At 50.3% G+C, this 9,172-nt stretch overlaps 1 protein-coding gene across 1 annotated transcript; it reads left to right on the forward strand.

Moving 5' to 3' along the window:
- Window positions 1–220: 220 nt before the first annotated feature.
- LOC309534172 (uncharacterized protein) lies at window positions 221–4,366 on the forward strand. The gene is made up of 3 exons (XM_082226251.1): window positions 221–517; window positions 677–734; window positions 3,081–4,366. The coding sequence occupies exons 1-3, from the start codon at window positions 383–385 to the stop codon at window positions 4,250–4,252; spliced, it is 1,365 nt and encodes a 454-aa protein (XP_082082377.1). The 5' UTR covers window positions 221–382; the 3' UTR covers window positions 4,253–4,366.
- Window positions 4,367–9,172: the final 4,806 nt, after the last annotated feature.

Below are 9,172 nucleotides of genomic sequence, written 5' to 3' on the forward strand. Positions count from 1 at the left end.
TGTATGTATTTTTGTCTGTGTGTCTGTTTGTTTTGTTTTGAATTTTTGAAAATCAATTAAAAAAAATTGAAAAAAGAGAGAAAATTGTACAATATCCATATTGTCAAAATGCATAGACCAGGGCCTGACTGACTGCAGTGACCCTCAAAAGCAACGCTCCTGATTGGTCCATCCAAGACAATCCCATGACACAGGACTCTTGTCACAAAGGCCTGTGCTGCTAACACACCGGCTCTAGCAACCCTCTGAGCACCCTCCACCACCCACCACCGCTGCAGCGGCTGCTTGCTCTGGCTGCGGCAGAGGGAGCAGGGCAAGGGGGAGATGAGTGGAACGATGCTGCACTGACTTCCAGCTACCGGTTTCTCCCAGCCTTCCAGCTATGGCTGTGCCAGGGGACAAGGTCTATAGCAGCTGCCTCCCTTTTGGCGAGACGCACCAGAAGCTGCTAGCCACCATCCTGATCGTGCTGGGACTTCTCGCTTTACTGGAATATGCCGTCAGACTGATTTCCTTGGTAAGCTCTGGGCCAAAGATGGAGGGCGTTATGGGTGTCCTTGGGTGTGCTGTTGGAAGCACCAAGGGTGAACGCCAATGAAAGGTTTGCAAAGCGGAACAGCCACTAAATAGTGGCTGCTGAGCAGTACAATGACATTTGCCTTTTTCTTCTCTCCAGGGTTGGATTAGCATCTCTCCATTAATGAGGAAAATACATGACTCTTGCTTCAAAAAAGGTAAGTTTTAGATGAGAAAGAGGTGTGTGATGATGAGGATGATATCCTGTTTCCTTTGGTCCCTCAAGTTCTTAGGATTATGCTCCTGTCCTGTCTTCCAGCTCTTCTGTTTCTCCCAGGCCACGGAAATCACAGTGTTGAAACTGGAAAAGTATCTGCTGGTACCCACACAGCTAGAAATATCAAGGGGGGGAAAGTTAATAGTCAAGGAAGCAGTCGAAAGTGGGAAAAGCTTGAGTATCTTTGGGTGCTCAAACCTCCCAACAATACCAAACAACCTGGTGTTTTGGCCAAAGAAGAGTGTGTGTGTGTGTGTGTGTGTGTGTGTGTGTGTGTGTGAGAGAGAGAGAGAGAGAGAGAGAGAGAGAGAATGAAAACTGGAAAGAGAAATTAGATACTTGTAAATGTGCAGTTTTATTACTCTGGGATGCTTAGAAAGTTGGAGTCTGTTAGCTAAGACTCGATTGCTAATAATTCGTTAGCTAGCACAACTGAAAGAGGGCAAGAGTGGTGAGGAGAGACTGAATAAAGAAATGTCTTACCACACAGGGATAGCTAGTGTGGTTCTCCCCACCCCCAAAACATTACGGACTACAACTCCCATCATTCCCATTGGGCATCCTGGCTGATGGGCATTGTAGTCCCTATCATCTGTGTTGAGTACCCCTGCGCAGATCTGCACTCAGGCCCTGCATCACCAACACTCTGGCAAGGCCCACTGATGCTGAACCCCTAGCAGAGTGGCTGGGTCAACAAGCAGCCACTTGAAATTCCCTACAGTTATCCCAATGAAAGCTTTTTGGGAAAGCTCAGACGGCTGCTTACAGCTTTCTTTCCAATATCACCAGGTTAGCCCATGGCTTGGACAGCGGGGTGGGGGCAGTCACCTATATACGGGGGGGGGGTGCACCAGGGGGCATATTGCCAAGGGTGCCATTCAATCCGGAGCCTTCCCTTTCCTCCCCTACAAAGTTTTAGGACTGGTTCAGATGCAGGTCAGCACTCAAGAGACGAGCAGAGAAGTTAACTCTTTATTCAAGGAAACACCATACAAGGCAGCAATCCCTACAAACAGGGCTGGCCCCTACGAAACAGCTGCCAGGACTGAAGGTCTCCGCCTGCTGTTTCCCTCTCAGTCTCCTGCCCTGCTGGATGTTTTCCAAGCAGCTTCAGATTATGTGGGGTGGGGACGGGGAGGGAATCTGTGCCACTTATTCTGTGACACACATAGCCCTCCCTGTCCTTGGAGACAAGGGGGGAGAAGAGTTTAGTACAGTAGGACCAGAAAGCTCCTGGGATGCTTCTGCAGCCTCCTTTCCCTCCTCCTCTGCTTCATCTTCTGAGTCTGAACTCCTTTCTGCACCTGGCTCCTCTTACTCACTAAAGCCTGTTGCTTCCTCAGCATCCAACCACTCCTCCCTCCGACCTGTGCTCAGTGTCCCACCACCACTCCCTGGCCTCTGAGCCTTCCTCCTATGAGGCTTCCTTAGGGGGTTCCCCAACTGGTGCCTCCCACCACTCCTTGTCATCCAGCTAGTCCGTGACACAAAGTTATGGTTGTATACTACCATGGCTTCACTCAAAGAGTCCTGGGAATTGGGCTCTCAAATTCTCTTCACTTCTGAGACATCCCCACCCCTCTCCTTGGGACCCTTCCCCCTATTCCATTATCATTTCTTTGCTTGTTCCACCAAACAGCCTGCTCAGGAAAGCGAACCAGGCTTTGCTTGATATGGGATTCTGTAAATTAACTTACAAAGTTTAAATTGGGGGTGAGGTCCACTTTTACAGCCTGAAGTCCGCTTTCCATTCTGGTAAACTTTCTGGGGGCTGCGTGTCAGTCATGACTGGGTCCAGAAGCAAAAGCGGAAATGTGAATATTACCCTTTATGCGGCAGGCTAGTGTTTACACGCGATCTCACACACACTCCATCCAGGCAGAAGAAAGAAAAAAGAAGCATTATCAGAGTTCAAGGACACATACTTAGGAGAGTGCAAAGCAGGGCTGGTGCAGGCTGTGACCTAGGGAGGGGAGGCATGGCTGATGAGAGTCCTAAGGACCAGACAGAGCGGTTTGGAGGGCCACGTTAGGTCCCTGAGCCATGTCCTTCACCCATGCAGTGTTTCTCAACCTTGGGTTCCCAGCTGTTGTTGGACCACAACTCCCATCACCCCGGATCCTGCTAGTTAGGGATGATGGGAGTTGTAGTCCAACAACAGCTGAGGACCCAAATTTGAGAAACACAGGCACTTTAAAGCAACGACCAGGGAAGCAGCCTCCTTTTCCTCCTAGTGATGCTCCCAAGTGTTCTAACCACCCTCACACTTCGCCTCCCTTTTCCTCAGGCAGCCAACTTCTGAAGACCATGAAGGTCCTCTCCAGCAGCAAGAGACTGTGGAAGGAGTCGCTGCTGCTCAGAGGCCGCAAGAAGCTCTCCAGCATGCGCTTCCGCTGCATCGTGGACCCCGTCAAAGTCACGGTGAAGATGAGCAGCCTGCAGGAGCCCAAAGCATGCTGGTCGCAGGGCGGCCGCAAGAGCAAGGCCTACTACTCCGGCGAGTGGTCCAGCCACCACGACACAGATGACAAGAAGGCCAGTTGGTGCAGGAGCCCGCAACGCCGTCGAAGCAGCCAATGCAGCTCCCACCCCTCAGACACCGAAACCCCCCAGCCGGCGTGCCCCGCCGGGTCCGTCGCCTCCTGGGTGCGTTTCAACTTCAGCCCCCCGCAGCGTGCCGCCGAGGCCCCAAGCAGCTCAGCCCGCTGCGGGGCTCACGCGCGGAGCCACCAAAGAGCCACCGGCGACAAGCAGCACAGCTCAGACATCGCCAGGGAGAGTGCCCAGGGGCAGAGGTTCCTGCAGCACTCGGTGGGCATGAACACCGAAGAGCCTGCTCCCCGCTGCCCGGAACCCCCTCACGAGCATTTCAACCGCCAGTCCAGCGAGACAAATTTCATCCCCAGCCCCATCTTGCCGGGCCCTAGGCGGGTGGTGTACTCTGCCCTGGCTTCGGATGCGGCGTCCAGGACCCACCTCAATGGCGAGGAGTACCCCTACCCGCATTCCCCAAGAGGGCCACGGCACCGCCTCGGGCCAGAGTGGCAGCAGCGTTTGCCTGCGGCGCAGCAGGCCGAAGTGTATGTTTACCTAGTCAGCCCTCCGCTGCCCAGCCCGGAACACAACCCCGACCAGCCCAACCACCCCTTCTCCGCATCCCAAGGCATCTCCAGAAAGGATGTTCTGGCCAACAGGATGTCTCTCAGCCACAGCAGGGGCAGTTCCAGCCAGGGACCGGCAGGGCAGGGGGGCAGCGACCCCCACAAGCAGCGCAAGAGCATCTGGGAGAGGAAGCACCAGCAGAGGTCCCTGCAGCCGAATCCGGACTACGAGAAGCTGGCCGGAGGCAGTGGTGGCGCCAGCCTGGGCCACCACGAACCCTTCTCCCACAATCCCCCTCTCTTGGCGGACAGGGGGAGGGGAGGGCTTGATTCAACACCACCCACCATTGCCAGCTGAAGGCGCCTTTAAGTGGGGACGGGCTCCTGAAAGGAGCAAACGGCAACATCTCCCGTTTCGTTGAATACCCTTTGAGCGTGCTCGGGTCAATAAAAATTGAAGGCAAGGCATGAACATTTCTGTATGGAGATTATTGGAAGTGTCTCAGAGTTTGCGACTGGTTATTAAGTAAAAGAAATTGCTGTGTCCCTAGATCTAAACACAGGGCAGAATACTATGGTAGAGAGAGTCCCAGAAGAGGTGTCAAAACACAGAACATGCAGCAAATTGAAGCATGGGAATACAACAACAACAACAACAACAATTTTTATTTGTACTCCACCCATCTGACTAGCTAGCCCCAGGCACTCTGGTGGCTTCCAACATACAGTGGTACCTTGGCTTCCGAACAAATCGGCTCCCAAAAGCCCGGAAGTAAGTGTTCTGGTTCACAAATGTTTTTCAGAAGCCGAATGTCCGACCCAGCTTCCACTTGAGTGCAGGAAGCTCCTGCAGCCAACCAGAAGCCGCGCCTTGGGTTTCAAATGGTTTCGGGAGTCGAACGGACTCCCAGAATGGATTAAGTTCGAGAACCAAGATACCACTGTATATAAAAACATAATAAAGCATGAAACATTAAAAAGCTTCCCTATACAGTAGTACCTTGGGTTACAGACGCTTCAGGTTACAGACTCCGCTAACCCAGAAATAGTACCTCGGGTTAAGAACTTTGCTCCAAGAGGAGAACAGAAATCGTGTGGTGGCGGCGCAGCAGCAGAGGGAGGCCCCATTAGCTAAAGTGGTAACTCAGGTTAAGAACAGTTTCATGTTAAGAACGGACCTCCAGAACAAATTAAGTACGTAACCAGAGGTACCACTGTACAGGGTTACCTTCAGATGTCTTCTAAAGGTTACATATAGGCTTAGAGCTGTTAAATATTTTGTTCTGAGTCATAGAATCATAGTACGAAAAGGAGAGATATAGTATAACACAAAGAGTATAATCAGTTATATTTCCATACATACATATACAGTATATACCCAGATATTCATAAAAGGTTATTCAGAAGAAGCACGGCTGAGCAAAGGCAAGATTATGAACTTTTTCTGCTCTCATAATTCACTAACCACAATGTGTGTGCGTGTTTGTGTTTTAAAAAGAGGCTCATTATTTATAGCAGCAGCGCAGAGATCTAAAAGGCCACAGTGCGTTCAGGGTAATCGGAAAATGCAGAGACAAAGGAAGAGACCTTTGGATACAGCACGATCACTGCTACAAACGAAAAAGGATTTAGGGCATCTCCTCCCAGGATGCTTCACAGCCTCGAAGGGTGGCAAGCATCCAGATTTGGCATTAGCAAAGCCAACAAGCCTAACCATTCCCACAGTACTGTACAAGCTTTCGGAGAGCGGATGGAGGCTACAGTCTACAAGCCACAGTCCAAAAGAGATGTCTTTTCTATCCCCAGCCCGGCAACTCGAGAGCTTAATAGCTGCCCTGGAATTGGGGTTTTATACCCTGGAATGCAGGCACCCCACTATAGGCTCAGGTAACAAGCAAAAAAAAAAAAAGTGTTTTGGTCTGGTCCTACCATTAGGCAGATTGTGGCAGCCACCTTAATTTGGCGGTGGATGCTGAGAGGTGCAGAGCAGTAATGAGGCGTTGCCAAACACAACTCTGTATACCATGTGGTCTTTTCTGCAAGGCTTTAAGGCAGCCTACTGCGAGGTGGAAGATGTTGTAAAATTCAGTTGCCAACCTGGTTGGGTTTTGATACACAGGCAGTGGTGGTGGGGAAGACCATATTGTCTTTGCCTCAGGCAGCAAAACATCTGTCCCAGGTTTAACTCATGTCCAAGCAGAGGGGGGGGGGGGGAGTCTGACTATCCTATTTTTGGCCTGATCTATACTATCAGGGGACGCAGGTGGCGCTGTGGGTTAAACCACAGAGCCTAGGACTTGCCGATCAGAAGGTCGGCGGTTCGAATCCCCGCCACGGGGTGAGCTCCCCTGCTCCTGCCAACCTAGCAGTTCGAAAGCACGTCAAAGTGCAAGTAGATCAATAGGTACCGCTCCGGCGGGAAGGTAAACGGCGTTTCCATGCGCTGCTTTGGTTCACCAGAAGCGGCTTAGTCATGCTGGCCACATGACCTGGAAGATGTACGCCGGCTCCCTCGGCCAATAAAGCGAGATGAGCCCCGCAACCCCAGAGTCAGTCACGAGTAGACCTAATGGTCAGGGGTCCCTTTACCTTTACACTATCAGTGGATGAGGGAGGGACACTGAGAGTAGGAGGCCCCAATTCCCCTCACAGGGCTACAACTCGCAGGATAACCTCACAATCAATCCTTCTTTCCAGGCAATTCTTGGAATTGTAGCTCTGTGAAAGGGAAAGAGTTTCCTAACAGCTTTCAGAACCCTTAACAAACTATAGCTCCCAGGATTGCATAAAGTGGTATGATATTGCTGTAAATATATAGTGCAGACGGGTCCTTATTTGGTCCATCTAACAGGTTGCCTGTTCTTGATGGGGTTACACTCCCTTTGAAGCAGCAGGTATACGGTTTGTGGGTACTTTTGGATGCTTTGCTTGTCACTTGAGGCTCTGGTGGCCTCAGTAACACGGAGGGGCCTTCCACCAGCTTTGGCTGGTGGCCCAGCTGTACTCCTAACTACTGTTGTCTATGCTCTGGTAACCTCTAGGTTAGATTATTGCAGTGCGTTGTACGTAGGGTTGCCTCTGAAGACGAGTTGGAAACTTTAACCGGCACAGAATTTGGTGGCCAGGTTGTTCATCGGGACAAGACTGATCCTGGCGCAACTGATTAATAACTGGGCCCAATTCAAAGTGCTGGTTTTGACTTATAAAGCCTTAAAAAGCTCAGGACCGCAATACCTCAAGGACCGCCTCTCCCCTTATAAGCGGACTGAGACCTTGAGATCATATGAGACCCTTCTTTGTGTGCTTCCTCCACGAGAGGTCTTGAGGGTGGCAACACGAGAACAGGCCTTTTCTGCATTGGCACCCTGTTTGTGGAATGCTCTCCCCAGGGAGGCACCAGGCAAAAACATTCCTTTATAATCAAGCCTTTGGGTGATATTATTACCTTTTAAATGTGCTTGTGGAAGGGGCTTATTGATTTGTTTTTTGTTTGTTTTGTTACATATTTTCTGTTTTTATTTTGTACTGCATTTTTATGTTGTGAATCACCATGATCTTCAGATCAAGGGTGGTGTACAGATTTAATAGGAATAAAAAAGTATCGCCCACAGAGAGCAACAAATTTTTTTGTAGGGGGCCGAAGCCCCCACAGCTCCTAGGAGCCGGCTCTTATGTGCATGATTTTTTATTTAAGTGTTTGCTCTTTCCTTCCTCTTCCCAAAGGCGCAGCTTCGTAAACATCTGCGGCCACAAAACGCATTAAAACCAAGGAGGGACGGAGGCTCCCCGCCCGACGACCTTCTCCAAATGCCAGCGCTTGCCAGAAGTTGCAATTATTTGCAATCGGGATTCCTGCAAAGTTCAACATTTAAAAAACAGGCTCGCGCGCTGTTAGGCGGCTTTCTCTGGCGGGCTTCTCGGCACAAAGATTTGCTTTGCAAACTTGCATTTCTTAGTCAAATCCAGCGCTCCTTTCTGCCGCCTCTCGCCACCCCTATGCAAATCGACCGTCCGTTTGCAAGGAGCGGCAATATTCTCAGAGTGGGGAGGGGAGGAGGAAGAGGCTCCCGCAGTGCCTGCTGGGGGATGTAGTTTCAGTGGGAAGCAGAACCGGCAGGCTTGGAGCGGGTAGTGCTCGCTCCCTGCAAAAGCCACTGTTTGGGATGGGTAAATCCACCAGCAAATGCAAGCTGTGTCTCAGAAGCGCACAAATACCCCATGCCCAGTTATCAGGACTGAGTTTCAAGAAGCCTTTGACAAAGGTCCCTCACCAAAGGCACCTAAATATTAGCTTAACAAATTCAGTTCAGCTGTAACAGTGATGCATGTTGGTGCAAAAGCAAAAAAGCAAACAAAACAAAAAACACTTAGTTTCACATATACGATCAAGGCGTCTGAACTGGAGATGACTGACCAGGAACAAAACCTTGGGATTATTGTGGATAGCTCAGTGAAGATAGGGATCCACTGTGTGGAAGCTGTGAAAAGGGGTGAACTCCATGTTACGGATCATTAGGGAAAGGATATTTTAGATCTGGAAAAAGTTCAGAAATAGGCTACCAAAATGAACAAGGAGCTGGAAAAGTAACAACATTTAAATCTTACAGTATATTCTAGGGGGGGAAATAGCTGCAATGGGGCATTAGTAAAGTAAAGGGACCCCTGACCATTAGGTCCAGTCATGGCTGACTCTGGGTTTGCGCGTTCATCTCGCTTTATTGCCCAAGGGAGCCGGCGTTCAGCTTCCGGGTCATGTGGCCACCATGACTAAGCCACTTCTGGCGAACCAGAGCAGCACATGGAAACGCCGTTTACCTTCCCGCTGGAGCGGTACCTATTTATCTACTTGCACTTTGATGTGCTTTTGAACTGCTAGGTTGGCAGGAGCAGGGACCGAGCAATGGGAGCTCACCCCGTCGCGGGGATTCGAACCGCCAACCTTCTGATTGGCAAGTCCTAGGCTCTGTGGTTTAACCCACGCCACCCGTGTCCCATAAGGGGGCATTACAGAGGTGTAAAAGATTGTGTACGGAGTTGAGAAAGTGAATAAAGTGTTTTCCTCCCTCTCTATATACTATATTTACTTACTATATTTAAATCCCATCTTTCTGCCAAGGCACCCAATACCCAGGACCATTCAATGATGCTGAATGTTGGAAAATTCAAGAAAGAACTTCACACAGCACATAGCACGTTGTTAAACTATGGCATTTGCTCCCACAAATTCCCAGCGGCTAACCAAATGCTTCTGGGAATCTTACAAACAGAGCAGGACGGC

The sequence above is a fragment of the Podarcis vaucheri genome (assembly GCF_965113315.1).
Source record: "Podarcis vaucheri genome assembly, chromosome: 6".
In the NCBI taxonomy this organism is placed as follows: Eukaryota; Metazoa; Chordata; class Lepidosauria; order Squamata; family Lacertidae; genus Podarcis; species Podarcis vaucheri.

What these genes read in the sequence shown, in the direction of transcription:
- LOC309534172 (XM_082226251.1), top strand. Translation starts at nt 383, where the DNA reads ATGGCTGTGCCAGGGGACAAGGTCTATAGCAGCTGCCTCCCTTTTGGC. An exon ending in CCGTCAGACTGATTTCCTTG is followed by an intron (nt 518 to 676) that starts GTAAGCTCTGGG and finishes TCTTCTCTCCAG; the next exon opens with GGTTGGATTAGCATCTCTCC. An exon ending in TGACTCTTGCTTCAAAAAAG is followed by an intron (nt 735 to 3,080) that starts GTAAGTTTTAGA and finishes CCTTTTCCTCAG; the next exon opens with GCAGCCAACTTCTGAAGACC.